We start from the raw sequence: 26,768 nt of genomic DNA, 5'->3' as shown, positions 1-26,768 counted from the left end.
AAAAGCGAAAGTTTTTTTGACAATAGACATCTTTCTGTAATAGTAATTTATTGTTAACAAAAGCCACCGCGACTGTGAATAGCTGGCAATACCTTTTGATATTGATAAATATTTAAAAAATGACAGATTAGAATTCAGAAATTGGGCAAATATAATTTGGATAATATAGAGCTAAAACTAAAAATTCTTTCCCCGTAACCTTTCTACATCCATCAACGTGCACCCAGCAGTCTACCAGTCTAATAGTAAACACGATGTCAAATCATTTCCGAAATGTTTATTTTTCTTTTGATGCTGTCTTCTATCGAAGGTTGCTGACCAAATTGCAGTCCATCTCTCCATTAATATGAGCCAGTCGTATCAAATGACCAGTACCTAGGATATTGAGTCACTTACGGAAGTTATGCTGATAAGGTTATGTGGCAACAGAGATGGCAACACCTGCGACAAGCGGAATATATAAGAGTAGAAAACCATGGCAACCAAAATCAACAATCATATACAAGACATATCGCAACGAACACAAAACGTATTATGACTGTTATTGGTAATGGGTATACACAATCAAATATAAAGACATCGAGTATTAAAGCGATGATTGTTCTAAAAGTATCTGCTAAATTATACCTTTCCCTGCATTGTGAGTTCAAGTAGGTATATCATACTTGTTATTAAAAATATAGCCAAAGTATATTTTCTGTAATTCATAGTACCTAGCTATAATTTCTTTTGGATTATGTATTGGTTTTTACGCAATTCATTTATTTATAAACAGCGCATGCGCTCATGTAAATAAATGTATAATATACAATAGTACAACAGACTATACAGAATAATAATAATAAAAAATTACAGTCATGTACAATTTATACAATAACATTTATCGTTGAATTATTAATATTAAAAAAGGAAAAAATTCGATAATATAAAAGCAGCATAAAAATCATTAAATACAGTGTTTAACGGAGGTATTGAACATGTAAATAAAATAACTATTCAAAAGAGAATGAATCATTGGTATTAAAGAATAAATATAGAAACTGGCTTAACTCAGGCACAGCCGCATAATAAGTATACGCACAAAACTATCAAATTGCGATTATAGTGCATACAAACCTATTATAAAGCTATTTAAACGCCTAAATAATAACAAATCTGATTGCGGCTCTGCTCGGCTGTCTAGTGGTTGGCCGCCGGCATTCGCACCTCGATCTCGCATTCTTCGTTAATCTGATCCAACCCGCTGGGCCACCGCTCTCTGAGATTGCTTTAGACTTTAGTTGGTATAAAGAATACAAAAAAAATCCAACGCAATGATTCACGAAGTGTGATCTCTTAATGTACATAGGTAAACAGATTAATATCGTACACACAAAAAATGATTTTTCTTTCGAAATGCAGAAATTAAAGGAGAACATATTGGGCATATCAATTTTTTTGAACATTTTCCTATTTATATCAACTGTCAATAGTGTGGTAGTAGTGAAACAATCACAGAAATACCCAGGCATTGATAAAATTACATAAATGTACTGTAACCTTAAGGGCAATCGAATCTGGAGGCCATGGATGAAAAACCGATGTTTTACGCATTGGGCTAAAATAATATGAAAATATGTTATATATATTTTCATATATAATGTGAAAGTTGGAGGGTTAAAATATTTACGTTCACCTGCACTGCACGTGCACTTAAGCCCCGCGGCTTAAGCATCGGCATATAGTTTCGTAGGTCCCATGTTCGAATCTTGTGTCTGGCAAACACACATATTATTTTTCAACTTGTGTTTGAAGTCAGAGTTGAGCAAGTGGCTGACATCCATTTCTCGTAAAAATAAAATCTGTTAATAATACTTGTAACCTCCACTCTGTGGAGGCCTATATTTATATTATGATCTCATTAGAATCGGACATGGTGGAAAAAATCTTTGTGGAGGCATATGATCTTCCCAGGATTGAACATGGTGAAGTAAGTAACCAAAAATAATATTTTACGTAGTCCTACAATTATGAGAAAGAGGGTATTGGGTATTGGGTATATGAAACCGTGTTATGAAACCTTATGCCTAATTTTGCACATTTATAAGCAATGGACTCAGAAATAATGGGAACTGAAATAGCTATCGGGTATGGAGAAGTAGGCAACCGTTCTCGAGTAAGGAAGAATACATGATTAATTTAAACACGTGTCAAGAATACGTCATACGTCAAATACTGACAACTTTTCTCGGTTTATGTATTGATGCTCATTTAATATTGGTGTATTACACGTCATACTATTGCACATCTATAATGCATGGTTCATTTTCGTAGGACACTCACACATGCAAAACCCTGCGTCAAAATTTGTTGTATCGGTATATTATTATAGCCTATCGGAATTCTATTTTTTATCTGTTATGTGATTATAACACTATTTAAATCAAACAAATGTTAATAATAATTGTCTTCGTCGCAACCAACTTCTTGTAATAATTAGACAGTGGGGATAGTTTCGGTCAAACCGTCAAAGGGTGGTCAATGTTGTTAAATTTTGTAAGTATATAATATTAATTTAGATCACACATACATAGCTCAAGCATGGGTGATAATCTCATGTATTATGTACAATAGCGGCTTTATCGGTTGTTAGTGACTTCGTGATTTCAACAATTCAAAAGACGTGGTAGTCATTTTAAACAGAGACTCGATCAACAAACCAATAAGTAATTGTTTGCGTCACTTAGTTCACTACACGTAGCATAATACTATCTCTGGTCACTGGTCCTCAGCAGAACTGGAAACTGAAATTCTGAGAACCCCATAATTATTTCAGAATCAAAACCAGCGCTTGAAATGGAAAATTTTACGAACCGGAGCGCTCTTTATGTAGGTATATTATATAAAATTTGATGTACACTTATTTTACAAAAATAAATGTGTTAGACATATATACCTACTTAGCATAGACGGTCAAATAAAATAACAGTTATTCTAATAGATTTTTCTTCCTCCTTCTTTCCTCGATGTTTCGGGCTGATTTGCAGAGGCCATTCGTGATGAAGTGTACTGTATACCAGTGGCGAAGGGTGGAGGTAGGCTGGTAAGATCTGCCATAAATAGTGCACACTAAGTTTTGTTAGTTATACGCATTTGTTTTCATTGAAATAAGACTACAATTTAAAAATAATGGTCTTGTTTAGTTTTAAAAATTCAATTAAACCCTCCGAAACCAAGCCATAGTAGATAATAGTCAAAAATACTTCTCTCTCTATAAAATATCTAAAATTATGCAATTAAATTATACTTACATAACTTTGAATATTTTATAAATGGACTAATATTTTTTATCTATTATAGTTTTGTTTAGGTAGACCTGAACTTAAAAAAAAAATGAACCAACAATATGTGTAATAATATGAATTTATTCTTAATCCAACAAAAACAAATAAGAATGAATGAAAAAGTGTGACAATTTTGTCGTATCGCCCAAAATATACCAAAATTATTATGGTTTGGTTAGGCAGAGTTTAATTGTTTTTTAAAAACTAACCAACATAGACTGTAAATTGTAGTCTTAGTTCAATAAAAACAAATACGTATGACTAACAAAGTTTAATGTACACTATTTATGGCGGACCTTAACAGCCTACCTCCACCCTTCTCTACTGCTGTATACTTCCTTTAAAATATACGCGGTTTGGTAGACACTGTTTAATAGAGATGGAGCCTAAATGTATTCTTAATATCGTATTATTAACTTTAATAAAATAAGCATTTTATAAAATATATACAGTGTGAAAGATTTTATAAAATATTATTCATAAAAGATATTTGTCAAAGATTTTTGATAGTCTAATACCGACCTAATAGGCAGTGTCTTAATTAGGGATTACAATACCGAATGAATATATCAATGCCAGTATTTCGGTATTACTTGTTGAATACTGGTATTCGTCAAAACATATTATAGTAAACAAGAAGTTTCTACCTATCAATAATTATATTTAGTTATTAAAATCTATTTGACACACTATTTTATAGCAACCTAAAGTACCTACCTACTTTCATTCATTATGTTGACTTTTATAAATATGTATCATAATATTTTAGACCTGTTAATTTTGGGTACTGCTAACTGCGGCTACACGAAAATCTCTCTAATTCAACGTTAAATCATTAGTTATAGAATAATTGGAAATGTTTTCCACGAATGTTTTGTTTTTCGAAATAATGTTAATTCATCGCGACAATTCTACAAGCATATTTGAGGGATTTTCTTTTAATTCTTATTTAACTTTTGTTCATTTCAGTCAATATATTTGCATTTTGGCAGCATTAATCTTATCCACTAAATTGAATATCGAATATTATAGTACCTAAGTGATGAAAAAATAATTACAGGATAAAAAGAACTTTTTATATACCACGTTTTTAAATTTTCTGTTAAATCATATAAACTTGACAATTCTGTATATAAATAATTTAGGACAAATAAGGCAATTGTCAACAAATCATTTTTTTGCTATTTTGCAACAAACAAACAAATATAGAATACTAAAATGTCATTTTGATTTCCATAGTAACACACGTATATAATATTAATAATTTAGTTGTTAGGACCACCCCCTTAGCAAGCAATAATAGTGGATTGGATTACGGATTTCTTCCGAAATAACTTTTCATACAAAACAGAAATAACTGAAAATGAATTCAATTCTACTTAAAGATGGCTAAAAGTATTAAAAGAATGCATTGGCATCGTGTTATGATATATTCTAAAAGTTTCAAATATCGAGCTAGTCGGTAAGTTAGTTAAAAATCGATTGCAAGATTTGTACTGGATAAACAACCACCGGACAAACAAGAATACGAGCTAAGAAAAACGTGGTAATAACATTATTAATTCATTTTCGAAAAGCATAATCGTGTATGCTTTCTTAATACCGAAAATATCGGTATTTTGGATTTTTGAAACCGGTATTACAATCCCTAGTGTTGGTTACAACTGCTCTACCTACGTACATGCCTCCTGTGAAGTTATATCTGTTTTTTTTCTTTAAAATCAAAACGAAGCTGCGACCCAATTTTGGACGACATTCCTCGCGCATATTCATAATATTATAATTAATAATAAATACTGTGCTCGTATTTTTTGAAGTTTCACTCTTGCTGGCCTGCTGAAATAAAATTGTTACTTACAGCATTCCTGGAATATTCTCACATGAACATATGAAGTAATTGAGGTGTTGGAGATTAAAGGCATCCAAGTCCATAATACTAATTGTAACAACGATGAGTAAAATCAACTTTAAAGTAAAATACTAAGCAATTATTGCAACTTTAATATTTAAAAAAAAAAAAATTCCCCAAATATTTTATCATTACTATTCCAAAAAAAATATTTCTTTATATATAGTATAGCATATAGAAGACTTCTCAGTGACGTACCTGTCATGTCGGCAAAGCGTGCTAGAGTCGTGTTAAAATAATATATCGCTTCTGAAACTCAAACCAAAACTTTACTAATAATAATTCTAACATCACTCCTGATCGTTTTAGACTTATTTTTATTATACGTAAATTTATAGATCCGACACTACGGGAGCGTAAAGAGATATGATAAATTTGGGGGCGTTCATTTGGAAACGGAAGTGTGATTAGCTGCACTGAAGGGGATTGTTAGTTCACAGTTTTAACACGTGAACAAGAAGTTCTTGTTCCACAATAACGTTATTAGTTATGTACAGGCACGCACACAAAGACGGGCGGTTTCGTTTCCGGACTACCCCCCCCCCCCCTCCCCCAAGAATGAAGAAAATACAAATTACTTAGGTGAATCGAATATCACTTCTTCTCATTTTCCAGGACTTTACGACTAAGGAACGTGATCCTGATGAGTTAGTTGTCTGTCGGACAGCCATCTCAACGGGTTGACCCCTCTCATATGGGCATTCTACAAAATGCAAGGCATGTGTCAGTGGAAGACCTCTGTCACACATAAAATGATGGTACATGTCTAAAAGACAAGACAGCAGACAACACAAAGGGACACTAATAATATTATGACCATTATATATTAGGCCACGTGCATTCGATAGTCATTTGTGGGTGCGACAAGTCGCAATAAATTAAAATTCAATTTTTATTTGTTTTCACATTATTAATAATTACAAATTATTAATTTAAGGCATTCACAACATGGGATTTATGAACAAAGAAATATTATTATAAGGGTATTTTATCTCGTAATTATAATACTAATAATAATAAGTATACAGCTGCGGTGTTCATCGCTAGAATCAAAGTGAGGAGTGTATGGGCACGAAAAATGTACCCGGAAAAGTGCGGGAGTCCGTAATAGGTGGAGTAAATGCGGAAGTCAGTGGCAGATCCTAGATTTTGGCACCCCGCCCCCTCCCGCCGTCTTATAAAAAACAATAATAAATTATCATGGATAAATTTTATGGCTATTTCTCGATGTTTGAATATGTATACACGATTAGTTTAAAAAAAATAACAAAATTATAATAATATAATCATGGAGTGGTATCCAATATTAGAAAACAAGTTTGTTATAAATATATGTTTAATTCAATCAACAGACTTTGCTACTAAGTATTTCATATTTGTACATATATAATATATGTAACATCAATCTATCTAATAATACCTCACGAAATAAATCAAAGCACTGGTACCTAAATGTTGAATAAAAATAGTAAAATTGTTTCTGATCAAAAGAGACGCTAAAACGTTTTTTACTGTCCGAAAATTTCATACCCAAAGTTTGATAACCCTTCAAATTCGAGTCGCTTTTTTTGCAATGCAATTCACGAAAGATTTACCGTTGCCAACTATTCTCAAGTATGGAAAAATGTAAGAGTACTTTGATGGAACAAGTTTTGCCGAGGGCTGCATGAGTTGGAAATAACTTCCTTGTGTTTTAGTTACGCTATATATATTTTAAATAAAATACAGTTTTTTTGTTATCACAACACAGGTAGAATTGATGTAAGAAAAACATTGAATTTCTTTGACTGTTTTGTGAAAAGAACTGCGTAGTTTAACTGTTATTTGTTTTAAATTTAAACGACATCATATAGTTCATACATAATTATTATGAAAAACCTCAAAGACATACTTACATATTATAAAAAGAAAAAAAATATGGCGTCGAACTCCAACAGAAGCATCAATATGACTTAAGCGTCAATTACATCGAGCTATTTTACGAGCTGTTTGTTGGCGAATTTAAAAGCGGGCGATTCAGCTACCTACTGCGATTGTGATGATGACACACAAAACTTTCCATTCGCTGAGAAGCCAAAAGCCAGCTACTATTTTGACAGAACGTAGTTAGAACGTAGTTTAAAAGAAATTAATGAACGTAGTTCGTTTTTTTACCGTGAGGTCTCTACTGCGCAGACACAGTAGGCCCACACACCGGCATGTAGCGTGTAAAGTTCACCGGCTTTCATTTTTTCTCGGTAGAGTGTTTACAATATGCTTGTTAGCTTGTTCGATGATGACACTGGGCGACTTTACAGGCAGATTGTAAATTCGCCAACAAGCAGCTCGTAAAGTAGCTCAATGTAATTGACGCTTTAATATAATGTAATAATCGTCACAGGCGACTCTCGTGGTGCAGTGCGTAGGGCACTTGCCTTCCATCTGGGACCATTGAGTTCAGTTCCCGGTGAAGACACAATATATTTATGTGATTTTCTCAATGCCTGGGTGATTGTTTAAAATTACTAATAACCACCTTGTACGAAAAAGCAAGGACATGGTTATTAATAATATAATATATTTAAAAAATCGTCACAATATATCGACCTACAGATACGCGGCGTCGTATATTTACCACCAATATGCATGCGTTCAAAGGCCGTATTACTACAAAATTATTGAATGTATTACGACAACTACCAAATGGCACTAACGTTATAGACTTTTTAAGGCCCTCAAGAAAAAGTTATTTTTGTTTTGCTATATCATACTTATTTAATTTTATATATTTAAAAAAATGCAATTGAAATTTTTATCCCATATGGTTTTTGTTTGGGTTTTAATCCAGGGGCGGCAGGTTATATGAAAGTATGGTGAAGCCGGCTAGTATGGCGAAAAAGTATGGTGGGGCGGGCTGGCAATCAATTTGTGGCAAAATTTGAACGTTAACATTATATTATATGGGTACGTTATAATGACCAAAGTAAATCCTCTGTGATGCCCTAAATTTTTTTTATCGCGTCGCCATTTTTCGTAAGTTATCGGCTATTAATGGCCTGCTTCATTCGGCTGTATGAGAAAGCTGATTCCTTGCCCCTCTTTTAATTTAATACCTCTATGGTTTTAATTAAATTTGAAAAACTAACTAACACCATCTATTTTCTTAATTCAAATATAATATCATTATACGTTTATATTATGTGTACTTAGTCATTAGTGTTGTCCATATTTTTATACGATGTCGATTCATGGACCTTGAGGGCAAGAGAGCGGAAGATAATAATTATTGATGCCTTCGAAATGTGGTGTTGGCGACGAATATTTCATATTTCTTGAACAGAGCACATGAAGAACCAGTCAATCATCCAGAGACTACAGATATTTGTTTGAGACACATTCTGCAGTTTTTTTGACATATTATTAGGCTCTCTGTAGCAACCAAGTAAAGAAGCTTAGTGGGGGTAACATTTACTTTGCTTTGAGAGAAGCAGAAGATCGAGAGCGGTGGAAAATTTTGGTTGTTCAAAATATGGCGTTATTTTATGGTAGTCATGATCCTCAGTCATGAAAGAATGACTACGAAGAGAGGAGATTCATATATAGTAGTGATGTCATATTATTATTATGTAAGTACTATTATTATCGTAAAATATATAATTGACAGGTAGGTATACTACCGACCTTCAAAAGATACTTTTAGACACTGTTAACTAGTGACAACTTCGATTAAGAAGTCTGAAATTCCCGTAATGATTTATAATATAACTTACAATATATTGCCTTTTAAATCTTAAAGAAAATATGTCTAATAGATGCTGTACAAATAAATAATAACTATATCTGTACCCAATAAAAAATAATTAAGACAATCGGTAATCATTTGGTAAATATATATTATTATACTTGGGCACGTGACGCGAATTTGAGTTGTATTTCTTTTTACTTCTCTCCAAAGTTCACAAATTTTACATCGAGCCTAGAGCATTTTTATTGTAAGACAGGGTGGTTTAATCTCAAGGCCGCAAAATCGTGGCTCCCAAATAATATTTATGCTTTACTTTAACCAGCACGGTTGTAATATAGCAAAAAATAGTGGCAAAGACACCATACTGGTCGATTATTTAAAGTTTATAATTATTAAGCTTTGAAATTTTATTTATTCTTTAGAGTTTTTTTATTTTTACCACTTACAGAGCCATCTGTATGGACGTTTATATGTATATTAAGTAAAACAGCTCAATTTGGAGTATTTTCACGCAAACAAAACAAACATAAATTTTATAATAAAATACTTTACAATGACAATGTAAGTATTAGGTAGCAAATCATTTAACTATTGCATAATCGTCCCATCTACAGTCAGCATATTCTACACGCGTAACATTCTTCGATGGGGTTTAACTGCCTCGGGGTAGGTCATCGAAACGCTCGAAGTTGCTATAATGCAGATGCCAGCAGATTTCCCAATTTGCAAACTACTATATCAACAATGAAAATAATAATCTTCGTTCGTAACATACACATTTATCGATTGTTTACGCTGCACTAAAAACTCGCTCCTTCATTCATCGGAGCAACCACCAATCTGACTTCCATCTCAACTCCTGGTCACCTCCTAAAGTGGTCTCGTCTCCTTGCAACAAGATATGCTAAACGCAAATCAGAATTAGTAATTGAATACTAACATGCTGTTTGATATTATTTGGTCTACGGAGGACTTACCGGAAATATCGAACAGTGTATGTGAAAAGAAATCTATGTAATCAATAATCATATTGTGATAATAACAATCTAGCGAGACGGTTTTACCTTTATAATATTTAATCGTTCAACTGCGATGTAATTTTGTATGTAACTATATGTTTACACACGTCCCAATGTCCAACCGTGACTCAGTGGGGAGTGAGTCGGCTGATGAAACCGTGGCTTGTGCATCAGTATTATTTTGTAAACTATCGATTACTATAAAAAAAAAATATATGATATTTTTATATTCAGTAAAATACTGAAGATAAAACAAAAGCCCCATAATCATGGCTGCCCGATAAGTATGGGACTCGGGGTTACCATTTTTGCAGTTGGTATGACTTTCAACTACGTAGCTTAGTTTTTTTATATGGATACATAATGGGTTAAAAAAACACAAAAATGTTGTTCGGTTGTTTATTTTTTCATATCTATTTTAATATTACATGATAGTACGGCTTTATTATTTTGATAGTTGAATGTGTATTGGGGGGATAACGACTTTCATTATTTAATTTAGAGATTATTAAATTTTGTGAACTGCTTTATGAAAGGTTTCATATCGACTACTCGTTATATCTAAATTCTAATACAATATAATATTATGATACTAAGTTTGAATGAAGAGTATTTCATTATCCTTAGTTATGTAGCAATCATACCACTCACCATTACAAGTGTAATACATTTCAATATTTATGTTTTATTGTCAAAATAAAACAAAGTAGCGAAAGCGATTGTCAGCATTTCCTCAATCATAACCTAGATCAATAGTGTATATTATGATTTAGTTAATCGCGACAATGTCTCTTGTAATGTATGGACTACATTTTTGTATAAATAGCAAGGACGATCCATCACTCGTCACTCATCTCGATAAACGTCTCACTACTCATCAGGAGTCCCTCACTCGACACAGTCAACAGTCATTCACTCGAACCCAGTCTCGCAATACTATTAATCTCTCGATAACATCAACATTATCATAACATTACTCTGTCACCTTTATCATTGTATTTATTTATCTTTGTAGCGATAAATAAACTCTCTCCTTGAAACTTCCAAGCAACTACGACTTTATCTCACACACCTCATTATCCCTACAGTTATACTGTATGTCGATTGATGTTATTATAATCAACAATCTACCTTTCCTCAACAGGCACTTTTTGCCACTGGACAATGTATATAATTTCGATGCGTGGTCTTTTACAACCATTCACAATGTGGTGTGACTGTTTTTTTCCCTCACTAACCCTGTTAGATATTTAGTTATTTAAAAAAATAATAATTAATTCAGTTACAATGATTGACGCCAGGATTTATAACCACTGTAATTGAGAGAGACCCACAATAGTGATTTCGGAGTGCGTGTGAACAAAACACAATCCCTTGGGCGTTCATTATCTTCACGATTATAATTATTATTCTGAATTCCAAAATTTTAATAGTTATTATAATTAGGAGTCAGTGTACTCCGAATAATGGTAAAAGATTTCTACGTATCTTGAAGATGATACGAGATCTATCGTGATTATTGTCTGCGTGCGTCTTTGACTTTTAATAATTCAATAATCCCATAACTCATCGTGCAAATCCAAGAGTTGAGACTATTATTTATAACCTCTTTGATGAAAATCTTGGCAGTTGCAGTTAGTTTTCATATCCACTCCTGTTCATATTTTGATCCCACAGAAAAGATTAATAAGACAGAAATGTGAAAGCCAGTCACCATGAACCAAGTGCGCCAAATTTCATCAAATATAACCAATATTGAATGAAGTTGAAGTCGATGAAAAGTTGACTTAAAATATACAATATATTAAAAATCGTATTTATTTGCGCTAATTGCTTATTGGGACAGTGGTGGTTTTAGGAACTAAACTTAGGCAATCATATTTTTTGTGGTAAACATCAAATAATCATTAAATTTAATGACCCCACCAAACCACACTTGCCTCGCACCATACCGGTCTTAATCGGGCTATCACGTATCTACGTTTGTATGTGAAGCATCATTTTTTAATGTCTGGGAATGTCGCAGGAGTATTTACCCACGACATGGATCGACATGTACTACAATGTGCTTTGACTGAATCTCCATGACTTTAAGTTAGGAGCACGTAGAGGCAAAATTGTAGTAAGTAACAAAACCTAATACAAAACTGCTGAACAATCTAAGTGAAGAGATCTTCATGTTGGCAATATGATACATATCAGATGTAATATACCTACTTGAAAAATATTTCTTGAAAAAAATACGACGCTCGATGTGTCTTGAACCTGTAACAACTGGATTCACGCCAATGTGCTTTACAAATTAAGCTACGGGCAACCTACTTAATTAAAATAAATTTAACTAAAAGTTCTTACGTGAAATGCTTATCAAATAGCGTTAATGTTGGCTATCTGTGTTTTGTATTTTAAGTCATTGTATCAATAAAATTAAATGCCCTAATTACTAACCCGCATCACTCAAAATTTTAGCTATAACGTACTTGCACTTGCTAATAATTTAATAAACCATTTCTTTTATTCAACAAATAATTCACAAGACTTGAGAATGTACCATTCTATATATTTCATATACATAGAATGATATAGAATTTATATTGTATAAGTTGTATACTTATACAATATGCATATACAATATACTACATGTGTTTTTCATTAATACCGGTGTAGTCATCAAAATTTCCCGACAAAGATAATATGTTCGTAACGTCCAACGGATGGATTTGAATCGGAAGGCTCGAAAAGTTTTTATGCGAAGTCACCCGTTTGGAAGAGTGTTTGATGGCGTATCTTATGATAGTCAGAATCCTGGATTGAAGGTGGATAGTGGAAAATAGACCGGACTCGGACTGCACCAGGGGTCAGGGCCTCGAGCTATTACTATTATAGTTACATAGGAAACTAATAACAAACGAATACGTTTTTCCAAAGCCTTTACTGGTTGCAATTTTTATTACAATCTTGATTATCATAACGTTCATAGTTACTGTTTTTTTCTCTATAATAACAGGTACCTAGTCCTATTGTGCCTACATGGAGCCAAGTCAAACAAAGACACGGAATTTTATCTAGAGTTCAGATAACGAAGCATCTTTTAAATGTTGAGAAACTTTATTGTTATTATTATGATGTCACTCTTGAAGAGTGTTTTTTTTATCTCAAACTGTGTGAAAAAAGCTCTTGATGAAGAAATTAATAAATGTATAAACACTTAAATTTCTTTATAATTATGAAGGAAGTTGTACTACCTGCGATTTTGTAACGAAAATCATAAAACGCAACATTTACGCATGCTTCAAATGGGATTATAATATTATCGCAATATTATAATGATTTATGGTGACGTAATTTTATAAAATAAAATGTACAATATAGTCAATGTCTTGAAGGCGTGAAGACTCAGATGGTTCGGTCACGTTGATACGGTCACGTAGAGCTATTCATAAAAGTACATCTGGTAGGCTCTTGGCCCCTGGGCCACACCCAGAGGTGTTGAACGGATTACGTTAAAAATGACGCAAAGAAGTTGGTTGTGACTGACTTTTGAGAGAGAAGTTGGGTTATAGATTCGTGGAAGATGATTGTGCAGACGGCTATGGACCAGAATGGTTTGTATCGCAAGTTTCAGTAAGTATGTGATATTAATATATACTCGTAACATTAAATTACATTGAAAAACATTACATTCAAATTTCATGAAGTATCTTCGGTTGATAACATTAATATTAATACAGTATTATAGATAACGAAAGGATTTTTTATTACAAAATATTTTGCTTTTTGCATAACGGCCCACATGCGCCACGTAGGTCAAAATGGAGGTTTTATGGTATTTTTAGAGCATAAGCCTGGATATTCCATATACGTTGTAGATAATCTATTTATATCATTTTAAAACCTTATTACCCTTAATATTTATTTTAAACTTTGATGACTGCATAAAGTATTTTTATTACATAGAAATAGTATTCTTTTAAGCCTCTCGATCTAATGTTTTAGAATATAGTCATATTTCAGTACATCATGTGCAGTGGGGTTAAGATTTTTTAAATTTATTAATTTTTAAACGCATTTATAAAACCATGTCCAGGAATGTCCAGGCATATGCTCTGAAAATACCATAAAATTCTCCATTTTGACCTACGTGGCGCATGTGGGCCCTTTGACTTTGATTGTTTAGTTGCTTAATGTATCGCGAAATTTCTTTAAAAATAGATATTGGTAATAATATATAATATGAATCATTTAATAAATAACAATGCTTACCACTTGACGTATGTGGTCTGTCGGGAGATGGAGCTAAATCACTTCCAATTCCACTTGATCCTGCAGAAGATCCTACAACTGGCCTTGCCGCAGTAGGGCCAGACCCTGCCGCCCTTCTTGGTCCAACATTTGTCTGAGCAGAGACTTGCGGCGTTCTCCTAGGCGCATCGTAATCTCTTGGAGGCAGTAACAATGGCTCTCGTCCTGCAAGCCGTCTTCTCAATTCAGCAGCGAGTCTTTCTGCTGCTAATTCTTGCTCGGGAGCCAAACGAGTCTCATGCCTTTGTTCATTACGGTTTTCAAAATCATATTTGGCTCTTGTTGTGTGTTCAGTGCGATGCTCCAAATCATATTTTGCTCTTGCATGATGCTCGAGTTCATAACGAGCTCTAGCATTTGGATCACTTCTCTGATCAACTTCATATCTTGATCTGATTGCTAATTCGTTTTGATGATCCATTTCATATCTAGCTCTAACTGCTGGATCATTTTGGTGATCTATATCATATCTTGATCTAGGGACTGGTTCGTTTGCGTGATCGAGTTCATATCTAGCTCTGACTGCGGGATCATTTGAATGATCAACTTCATATCTTGATCTAGGCATTGATTCATTTGGATGATCATGTTCATATCTAGCTCTAACAGCTGGGTCATTTGGGTGATCGAGTTCGTATCTAGCTCTTATCGCAGGGTCACCGTTTGGGAGTTCTGGATCGTATCGTGGTCTAGGAGTGGGTTCTCCGCGGGGTTCAGAGTCGTACCGTGGTCTGGGTATCGCTTCTTCTGGAGCTACTTGAGGATAAGGTTCTTCGGGTTCATCAGTTTCTGGGCCCAGACCAGCGACTGCACGAAGATGGGCACACAGTGCCTGTGCAGTTTGTTCGGAATCACAACGATATGCATGAGCATGTAGAGGGCACCTGTAACAATTAATAAACAATGATTGAGTATACAAATAATGGTAAACTGATTTCCGGAACCAAAAGCGATTCTCATCAATATCACTTAAATCAAACGGATCAACAACTACTTCTATATTGGATAACAAACATCAATAATTGACGGTGGTATGTATGAGAAGATTTTTCGCAGAATCAAACTGGTATGAAGTTCACTCAGGCACCTGAATAGTACCTTAAATAGTGAACCCCCAATGTGTATTAAGCTTATAGTGTTCAACCAATATGTACTACCAATACTTAGGTACTAAATATAGACCATTAATGTGGGAAAAATGTGGAGTAGCGCAACTTGGGACATCAATGTGCATATTGGGTATAAAGCGGTAAGACCACAAAATATGCCAATGTATAAGGAGGCTGACAGGAGTGAGCGATATGAAAATATAAAATGGTAATGGGCGATGAGTAAACAACTGTTGAACAACGCCCTTAAACCTGCTCGATCGACGAACTCTTAAAATTCGGTGACTGCAAATAACTATGGACCGAGAAGAGTGGTAGAAGTTATGGGAGGGGAGATCTTTATCTTATCTGCAATATGTAGTGAAAAATAATGCAAATAAGTTATGTATCTACGTACCAAATTCAAACTAATCGTAGTTTTTTTATCGATTTCGGATAGTTAATGTTCATTGAAATGCTAAAAAATTGAGGTAATTGATACTTTGATTTAAAATCCAAAAGCCGACTGCCAAAATAAATGCAATTTATGAAACTCTTAAAAATATTTTAAACTACTATTTAATTTCATCGTAATTAAATGGCACGCACATAAATTGGTTGGTTTGGTACATTGGTACATTCTAGTAGTCTAATATATAAAAATTAATATTTGTGTGTTTGTTTGTTCGTATTTAATGCGCAGCCATACCGTTCATCCGATTGCGATAAAACTTTGTAAACTTATTGCTTGCACTTGCGGGAAGAGTATAGGCTATACTAATATATAAAAATGAATGTCTGTCTGTCTGTGTGTCTGTCCCGTATGCGTTCCTATACCGTTCATCCGATTGCAATGAAATTTTGGTAAGTGGTTGTATGCATACCCATAAAGGTTTCTAAATTAGAAAAATCATCATCTTCTTCTTCTTCTTCATTATATTTTCTTTTATTCGTATGGTTCCTATACCATTCATCCGATTGCAATGAAATTTTGGTAAGTGGTTGTATGCACACCCATAAAGGTTTCTGAATTAGAAAAATCATCATCTTCTTCTTCTTCTTCATTCTATCTTCTTTTATTCGTATGGTCCCTATACCATTTATCCGATTGCGATGAAACCTTCGTCAGTTGTTGTGGTAACACCCGCAATGGTTTTTGAATTAGTACAACTATCTTCTTCTTCTTCTTCTTCTATTCTATATTCTTCTATTCGTATGCGTTTCTATTCCATTCATCCGATTGCAACAAATTTTTCATCAGTAATTGTGCCAACACCCGCGAAGGTTTCTGAATTGGTACAACCATCTTCTTCTTCTATTCTATCTTCTATTCGTATGCGTTCCTATACCATTCATCCGATTGCAATGAAATTTTGATCAACTGTTGTGCTCACGCCGCAAAGGTCTCTGAATTGTTACAACTATTTTCTTTTTCTTCTATTCTATCTTCTTCTATTTGTATGCGTTCTTATACCATTCATCCGATTGCGATGAAATTTTGACCAGTTGTTGTGAGCACGCCCGCGAAGAGTTCTGAATTAGTACAACCATCTTCTTCTTCTTCTATTCGTATGCGTTCCTATACCATTCATCCGATTGCAATGAAGCTTTGGTGAGTTGTTGTGCCCTTGCCCGCAAAGGTTTCTGAATTACTACAATCATCTTTTTCTTCTTCTATTTGTATGCGTTCTTATGCCATTCATCCGATTGTGATGAAATTTTGACCAGTTGTTGTGCGCAAGCCCGCGAAGGTTTTTGAATTAGTACAACCATCTTCTTCTTCTTTTATTCGTATGCGTTCCTATACCATTAATCCGATTGCAATGAAACTTTGGTGAGTTGTCATGCGCATGCCCACGAAGGTTTCTGAATTAGAAAATCATCTTCTTCTACTATTCGTATGCGTTCCTATACCATTCATCCGATTGCGATGAAACTTTTGTCAGTTGTGTGCGGTTTCTAAATTATTATTATATAACATACAAAGTTTGTTGTTTGTTTGTTCCATCCAATTTTGATTTTTTTTTTACTACATATTTATAACATTAATAACGTTTTCATATTTTGGATTCGATTTTAATTTAGTGTTCTTATGTTTGACCTTTACTCCTATTATAATTATTTTCATATTGCCATATTGTATTACACAGATATTTTAATATTAAAGAAATAATTACCTCTTATTATTTTTCAAATATCTAAGATAAATATAACCACGAAGCGACCCCGTGCGAAGCCGGGTACTTCAGCTAGTTATATATAATATTTCAAATGTTCTTCTTCTTATTGTGCCATCCCTTAGCGGAGGTCGGCCACCATCAAGGCGATCTTAGCTTTGTCGTCTGCAACCCGGAAAAGTTCAATGAAGCTGAACTCGTACCAATCACGGAGGTTCTTAAGCCACGAAATGCGGTGCCGTCCTTTGTTACTTTAAATGTTCAAGTGTTTTCAAATTATGAATGGATAAATAAAATATTTGTTTACCTTGTGACTGGATTATATAGAAGTAACAGACAAACGACAGCGTCCCCTCTGGTCCTGGCCTCCGTAACACTCTCAGCCGGAAGAAAATGTTTCACAGCTCTTCCACTTCCCTTCCTGTCTTTATTCTGGACGATCTTTAGACCTCTCTGGGACAACTGAAGAGTGACTTTGAAAGGTTCAGCGAGGTCCTTAGATCTTCTTTCTAAGCGTGCCAGTGCTGAGAGGGCCACCGATGGTGCACTGCCGCTGGCTTCCTGAGCGCCAAGAAACCAGACATAATAAGATGACTTCTTCACATCTTTCTTTAGGGCTCGCAGGGCCATTGTAGAGTTAAACTGTCATGGGTGTGCCGTATTGGCGAATCTTCGGTGAAGTCCTCAACGGTGAAGACCTGTAACAAATTAACATAGACAATATTATTTTTTATTGATACAGTGTCCGATGTGATAAACTTCAAGAAGCTGATGAAATATTACTGAGCTAGAGATGTCGCTTGCTGACTGGATAACTAATGCAGTCATACAGTGGCATAAAGGCAACACAAAAATAATGGAAGTAAGTAACCTGAGTGTAGAGAAATATGGGATAAATTCAGTATTTATGTGTGGATCATAATAATATGCATTAAAGCTGGTCACGTGAAAGAAACACGCATTTAATATTGGGACAATTTGAGGAGACTTCGAGGGCTTTGTATGTATTGCTTTTTATGGTACGACTGTCATTAAGTAATAAACCAAAGCTGGCAAAAGGTTTGTTCTGGTTTCTTCACGTTTCTATTTTATTACCCTGTTCTGAAGTTGTACCAAACAGAGACTAAACATCCACAGGACCAGCCGAGGGGGGGTCCATTTGGAAGAAAAATCCATAATATAATAATCTATTATTGCATTTTATGGTGAGGTATTCCGCCCACTACTTATCATTTCGACACATTCCTCAATCAAATTGGCGTTTTAATTTAGTCGGTTGCACACGGGAGTCATTTTTGCAATCGGTCATCGTATGCGCGTGGCCTAATGATTTTAATTAGGAAATAGTTCCGTTAGTGTTCGTTTGTATCTCCCGCGTATCTTTTAGATATCCTTTATTACGATAATAAAGGCATATATATCTCTATTATGGTGTTAAATATCAATTCCTGATAGAAATCTATTGGATTAATTAAAATAAAATACAATATGTATACATTTAATATTTACCAGGAACGATTTTGTTTGCTTCAAAATAATACTGTCAACTGGTTACAGTAAATTACATACGTTCACCTAAATATTTTGTATTTTTTTCCGTTTCTGACTGGAGAGTTTCGGATCCGAGCATCCATTCTAATATGCCCTTAAATACTGGAAACCTGATTGAGTTTGGCAGATATATAAAGCAGTCTAGTTATAGTCAGCCCAATTTATCCATATTTTATCAATGTAGTTATAATATTTTTCAAAAAAAACATCACGAACTCGTCAATAAAATCGAATTACATTTTTTGTCCACATGTGTTCAATAATTAATGTTTCCTGTCTGCATCGCAACATAGCCGGTCGACTTCTCGACAACAGCACTCCGGCGTACACTTGTCTCTCTCGAAGGCTCGGGGCTCCGTGGCCCAGTGACACGGTTCGCGGAGCGATGGAACGCCGGGTCGACACCCCGCGGCCAATACCGTACCCATACCTACTACATACATTATATTATTATATGTTATAATTTATTCACTGGACCATTTTATTATGCGTTGCGTCCACGTTGTAACATTTTATATTTTAATAATATATGTTTTTAATAGTGCTGGACGTTTAATGGTTCGTGCGAACCGTTTGTTATAATATTTATAACATCGATATTGGAAAGTTAACGGGCGCGTAAGTGACAATTTGAAAATTTACAGAAGAGCAAAATTAAACAATAGTTTAAGTAGTCAAGTATATTATATACCTACATTTATCATTTATCACTAACGTCAAAACTATACCGTTCTTTATGATAGAATATCTAAAATACTGACTCTTGGACTATCTCATATATAACATCATTCAAATCACCCCGATTTTTCAAGAAACGCAAATAAGTGACGGGAAGCGTCTAGAGGTTTTAAGGATAAGGATTCAAATCAGTACTTAAATACGTGGTAACCTCCGTTTTGGATAACTGCTCGCGTGGCTTATGAACTAACTACTTTCACATTTTTTACTGACTATCTCATCGAAAAATAGTTTTAACTTTATCAGAAAAAAACTTTTCCTCACGTACTTTTGGAACAGTAAAAATGGCGTTTTAATCAATTTAATCATATAATTAGTAATTTTCGCCAAAACGTAACCTCGTGGTGAACGCATTGAACTATTTTATAATATAATTCAATTAAAACAGTCTTGGTTTCACCTTTTGCTATCTTCACGACACTAACATTTATTATCAAGGTCTGACGAAATCATACGAAATATGATAATTAATTATCAAACCAACCCCTAGCTGAAGCCAGACAAGTCCGCTTGTCTAATTATTTGTTTTAATTACATGTCTACAATTGCTGATTATTAAATTTATTGGTTTTACATAAAATTTATCCTATTCAAGGCTTAAGTAATCTATTTTTTTTAAAGGGCACAATTGAAAAATATAATAATTTTAGTGGCGAACTGTTTGATATTAATATTAAAAGACAGCACTAGCGCCTACGATATAAACTCATATACTGCGTGTCCACACCTCGTATATACATATACATTACACAACCTGTGAGTTTAATCAAATTTTTATTATACTAGTTACAAATACCCGATCTAATAAAGTCTGTCAATGGGGCCTTTTGGGTGACTTTTGATAGATAGATACTATTAAATATGTAATAAATAAAATAATACCCACTACAAAGATCTGAGCCAAATTAATTATTAAATGTTACGAACTATATTACTGGCAACATTTTTTACTATCCCCAGCATTGATTCTTATCACAACACTTCTTAGGTCGGTGGAATTCTAGCTGTCTTTTATTATGATTATTGCGTACCTATCCGTGCTATACACAATACTGCTATCGGCAGCTATTGGTGGCTATTGAGGGTAGTTAATCATATTTATCTATTGAGGAGATTAATTTTTATAATAAGTTAACCGTCTGAACTGTCAAAGGTGCTATGTTTTAACAGCACCTTTTTTGGCTGTGTTAGCTTTTAGAGCAAGATAGACAGTTTTGCCAGTTTAGACGGCTAACTTATTGTAACAATTATAATACATAAATAAGATAAACTACCCTTGATACCTGCCAATAGCTGCCTTGTGTATAGAATAGATGCGTTGATGGCGTTTAATGAATGCATTTAGTTTAGCCGAAGTAATATTAACTAGGTATAACAAAATATTAATCTGTGTCTTGATGAATTGAAAAATGTTGGCTATAAACTTTTGTATCATCAACAGGCTACTGAGGCAATGGCGATTATTCTAATTGACTACTTTTTATTCAAAATATTTCACTAGAATTAAAAACGAACATTCTTTATTGAAAATATACGTACGTATTTGAAAGATGACAACGACAAATCGTGTCAAAGTGTATACGAACAAAAACTTTGGATTATCCCAAGCTTTTGTCTGTCTGTGGTAGAAGATTCGATAGATTATGATACAGGTCATCTTTGTATTCTTTTTATTTTGACTATGTCCAATCAGTGACGTCCCTAGACAAAATGCCGCCCCTAGGCAGTGCCAAAATGCCGCCACATATTTTTATACTCATCATTTCATGACCATATGACATACCACTAAATCTAATTTAAATGCCATCTCTGCCTTAATAGACAATATTACGAGTCTACAGTTTCAGATAGGTACATTTAAAAATACACCTGACAACTTCCAAAACTCGCGTGTAACTGGCAGACATGTTTGGATAATTTTTAAATTAGATATGCACGTGTCATTGCTTTTCCGATTTGCCGCCCCCAAGCGACGCTCAATCTGCTTACCCCCACGGGACGTCACTGTGTCCGATCCTAATAAGATCATAACATGGGCCTCCGCAGAATAGAAATTTGTATTACCAGATTTTTGTTTTTATGAGAAATGGATGTTAGCCACTTGCTCAACCTATTAAGTTATTATCTATGTATATGTTAATCTTAAATTCAATACTTAGAGACAAGTGACTCTGTTAGTATTTGTATTACCTTTAAAATATCTTTGGTTATCTATATAAAATCTATTTCGCGTAGTATCGAGTCTTCGACACTGTTATTATATTATTCACGTTAGCGTTACTAAGTATTATATCACTATGCATTAGTGGTAAGATAGATAGAAGTACTAAAAATGAATCATTAATTATTATAGAAAAGTTGATAACATAAGAAGCAAAAAATTACACAATTTTCAATCCACGGAATTCTTTTAGTAATATAATGTACATTTTTTCTCATTGCGTGTGTAAAATTCACAAGCCATATTTTTTATTTAACTTCCTACGGTCAGAGTTCAAAATATTATGAGCAATAGAGTTTAAGTTACATACATATATGGTTGTATTATAGATGTTATGAACTCCCCGAGTCTTAAGTAATTGGTATTACAGCGAATAAGTAATAAAATTGATGCGTAGAAAAATGTATAGATATTTTAAAGAAGATTTTTCGACGCAAGAAAAAAGGGAAGACAGAAAAATACGACATTATAGAGAGACGTACATTCCGTCACATTCTGTTCATAAATCTAGAATATTTAAAAAAAAAAATGTTTCCGAGGTTGTTAGAAATTATTTATATTCAATGAGATATGTTACATTAGAAAATCTTTCTAATTCAAGAGTATAATATTTTTTTTATAATAATATATAGTGTTGACCTATCGTCGCTGTAGGATTGATTTCCCGAATAGACCAAATGTTCAGGAGACGAAAAACAAATTTCATAATCCTATAAGTATTTAAGTACATAGAGATATGTATTTAAATTGTTATTTTTACAGCATATGAATGATGTATTCATTACCATTACAAAGTAATTTAAAGAAAGGGATGGTTTTAGTCCAATTAGATACAAAAAAACATTCTGCATTAAAAAGTCGATTTCGACAAAAAACGGATGTTTGGGAAACCAATCCTATAGCGACGCTGTGTGTCCCTGATAACTATCTTAGAAATAGAGAGAATCAGTTGTTTATACTCCCAAGGTGCAGAACCAACCTGCCACTGGTAATGCACATTGGAAGGGCGATAACTATGTTCAACAAAATTACTTCGGGTGTTGATATATTCCACCTACGTGAAGATGAGTATAGGTGGACGTTGTTTTATAAATTCTTAAAATAGAGTCTGCTTAACTCATCCGGTGTACTTTCTTGTACCTATCTAATTTATATTTTTTGTATTTACACATTTCTACTGTTTAATAACTTACTATCTATCTCTTTTTTATGTAATACTGTTTTATATTTCTTTGTTTCTAAATTTCATGTTGTGAACGTCTTAAACTTATAATTTGTAATGTCCACAATATGTTAAAAATAAATAAATTAATTGAATTTAATTGAAATTGAAAACTTGTGGTTTGCGTAATATATCTTCTCTAATCTATACGCTCTACGTTTTCCGGATGCCGCCAAAGAGTGCGACACTTCGTACCCTTGTAGCACAGCCTCAAGAGTTCCGTTGCCGTAACGGCCCTCCCTCACCCTGCAGCGGTGCTACAAAAGCGACGTACGTGCTGCAGGTCTGACATGACGGGAGGCGCAAGAGTTGGCGATGGACCGAGAGAAGTGGCGCCAACTTGTGCTTGACATATGCCCCAATGTTGGGACGTGGCAGGGTGGAAGAAGAAGAAGAATCTAAATCTATAACATTTAAAAGAGGTACTTATCGATCGGTGGATTATTGATATGAGATTATGAAATAAAAAAAACATCGTAATAATTATGTTATATACCTATACATTATAATGGTAAATTAATTTAACATCAACGCAAAAAAACGTGTTTGGTAAATATTTGTTGAGTTATCATGCACGTATTTCGTTTTGCAACACTTTACCATTATCACACAGATGATTAATCTGATTTTATCATTTTGGGCAATATTAAAGCTTAACCTAATTATTTAACAGTAAATCTTTAAGAATTTCACTTGTTTTTTTATTATTATTATTTTCGATTGTAAAACGCTACAAGAGATTTATTGTCAGTTCAATCCGTGCGGTAACCAAGCATTAAAAAATAGTTATACAAAATTACAACGTATTTAATTCGTTATATTGTCAGATATAAATAATTCAAGTCTTTAAAAAAAATGAAACGCTAATAATAACAATATAATTATACATTATATGCAAACTAGCCTACATGTGTATGCGTACTTTTATGAGACGTGGTTGCTTCGTCAGAAAGTATATTATATTCAAGAGATGTTTAGTTTTTGCAATCTGCAGTGTATTTGAAAATCAATGTATTTTTAACATTCAACCGTGGTTTTATCATATTGGAAAACAGGGAACTCAGAAATAATGGGAACTGAAATACATAACGAGTAAGGCGATAGCAGGTAACTGACTCGAGTAAGGAAGAATCCGGGTTAAACTCACACAGTGTCAATAATACGTTTTAGGTCGAATACTGAAAACTGCTCTCGGTTTATGCATTTACGCTCATTTAATGTTGGTGTATTACACACACCATTGCACGTGCATAATGCGTGCTTCATTTTCGTAGGACACTTACACATTCAAAATCCTGCTTCACCACGCGGCGTATTGAATATGGCCCATCGGTATTCTATTTATTATCTATTCTGTGTTGGAAAAGATATCGCAAGGCGGTATTTAAATCAGTCAGCGCCGCAGACCTCCACATACCTAATACCACACATGTCATGACGCTTTATTTACTTTATTACACGTCAAGAAACTATAAAAACAGGTTAATCTTTACACAATCTTCTTTATATATAAGTAATATAGAAATATAAACTAAAATCTGCAACATTTTTCGGTCACATTTAAATGTTGTCTACTTTCCGAATGCCCAAACTCTTGCAATTCTGTACACATGTGCTAATGCAGTGAGAATGTATTTTGCCTGCATTTGCAACACCAGAGAGGCTGAGTATGACCAACTGAAGAAAAAGAGTTCAGAATAGAGATTCCTTGAGGTGGTCGTACAATTGGCGCTATAGACCTAAAAGGTCTATAGCGTCAGTAAGTAATTACATATTTGAAACTGAGTTAAAAGTACGAAAAGGTTCCGAAAAGCGTCAACGCCAAAGGCAAACAACGAAGGCGAACCTTTCTCATTTACCATTTACCATCTCTCATCTACCTGAAAATCAGTTCACTGCGCGTCGTCATTTATTTTGTAATTTATCTCGTCAAAATGATTTTTTTAAATATAGCCAGGTCAATTCATCGGTATCAAAGTCCTAGTAAGTAACTAAGTTAATGTGTGTTCTTGCTTTTTTTTCCCGACTATATCCGATCCTAATAGGATCATATGGGCCTCCACAGAGTAGAGGTTTGTATTAACAGATTTTGTTTTTTACGAGAAATGGATGTCAGCCACTTGCTCAAACTATTAGGTCTATACCCTGACTCACGCACAAATTGAAAAACAATATGTGTACTTGCCAGACCCAGGATTCAAGTCTGGGACCCACGGCGTCATAGTCCAACGCTTAAGCCGCGCGGCCACCGTGGGCGTTTCTACGGTGCGTGTCCTTGCTTACTGTAATAATTATATTCGTAGAATAAATGCGCAAGGGAAGAGCTTGCCCGCACACCGATATTTATAATTTATCACTCACACCCTTGACGAGAAATTCCTAGTCTTAATCGTTCATTCAAAAGTGATTTTCCGACTTATAGTATCACTGTTCATTTGAATAAAGAATGGTTACACTATACATGATGAAAATAATTATTTTTCCAGATTGCAAAAACGACTCTTGAATGAAGTAGTTTGTCTAGCTTATGAATAAAAAATATTTTGCAAGACGCATTAATATCAAAAAACCGTGGGAAATATAATCAAATACACATGATATAATAAATAATAACCACGTATGAATAATTTATGATTTCATTTTTTAAAGCTTCGCGCTATCTCTTGGCGACGAAATGATATAATATATTTATTTTTTTATAAAACAACATTGCAATTGGCAGCCATGGAAACATAATATTATTTGAATTTAGAAATTACTAAAATGGTTTACCTAAACTAATTTGTCATCCATCACTGTTTACTTTTATGTGCAATGGGTGTATTTGAACAGGTTCACAGTTTTCTATTAAGGGGGAACATACTCAGTGTAGGTCAAAATGGAGATTTTATTCTATTTTCAAAGCATGATCCTGGACATTCCTTAAACGTTGTAGATAATCTATTTATATAATTTTGAAGTCTTATTATCTTCTATATTTATTCTAAACATTTGATGACTGCATAAAGTATTTTTATTACATAAAATAGTATTCTTTTAAACCTCTAATGTTTTAGAATATAGTCATATTTCAGTACACAAATGTGCAGTGATGTTAAAATTTTTTACATTTATTAATTTTTAAACGCATTTATAAAACCATCAGTATAATTTATGACGACATTATTATAGTGAAATATTTACGATAAAAAATTATATTGATAATCTCTGTGATTCCAAATTTGACAAGAATTAGGCATTTTATTATTCAAAAAATGAGCAAGATTAACACATTTGAAGATAATTCTAAAGATACTAATTATAAGCTATGTCTTTGACCATTCAAGTGTGATAAACATTCTACGAATAATGATTGCTTTATAATAATTATTGATCTAAGAATAAGGTAGTGTTTTTTTAAATACGCCATTTCCTTTGGCATTCCCCAGTGGTTAAGCTACAACATATGGCCGTAGCCATAAATTGACAAACGATAATTGAACTAGGGAGTAAGA

The 26,768-nt window shown here is 33.8% G+C and overlaps 1 protein-coding gene across 1 annotated transcript in view; it reads right to left on the bottom strand.

Moving 5' to 3' along the window:
• Window positions 1-26,768, bottom strand: part of LOC147069620 (uncharacterized) — a 132,359-nt gene that overhangs the window by 48,843 nt on the left and 56,748 nt on the right. Inside the window, exons 2-3 of the mRNA XM_085950439.1 lie at window positions 17,850-18,240; window positions 14,239-15,161 (exon numbers count right to left, since the gene is read on the bottom strand). Of these exons, the coding sequence (XP_085806565.1) occupies window positions 14,239-15,161; window positions 17,850-18,172 (1,246 nt within the window). The 5' untranslated portion in view covers window positions 18,173-18,240. The remainder of the gene's footprint in view (window positions 1-14,238; window positions 15,162-17,849; window positions 18,241-26,768) is intronic.

This window comes from Rhyacophila brunnea, unplaced genomic scaffold (genome assembly GCF_057557595.1).
Source record: "Rhyacophila brunnea isolate RB1 unplaced genomic scaffold, BYU_Rbru_1.0 scaffold_23, whole genome shotgun sequence".
NCBI classification, from domain to species: domain Eukaryota; kingdom Metazoa; phylum Arthropoda; class Insecta; order Trichoptera; family Rhyacophilidae; genus Rhyacophila; species Rhyacophila brunnea.
This window is presented reverse-complemented; position numbering and strand designations above follow the sequence as displayed.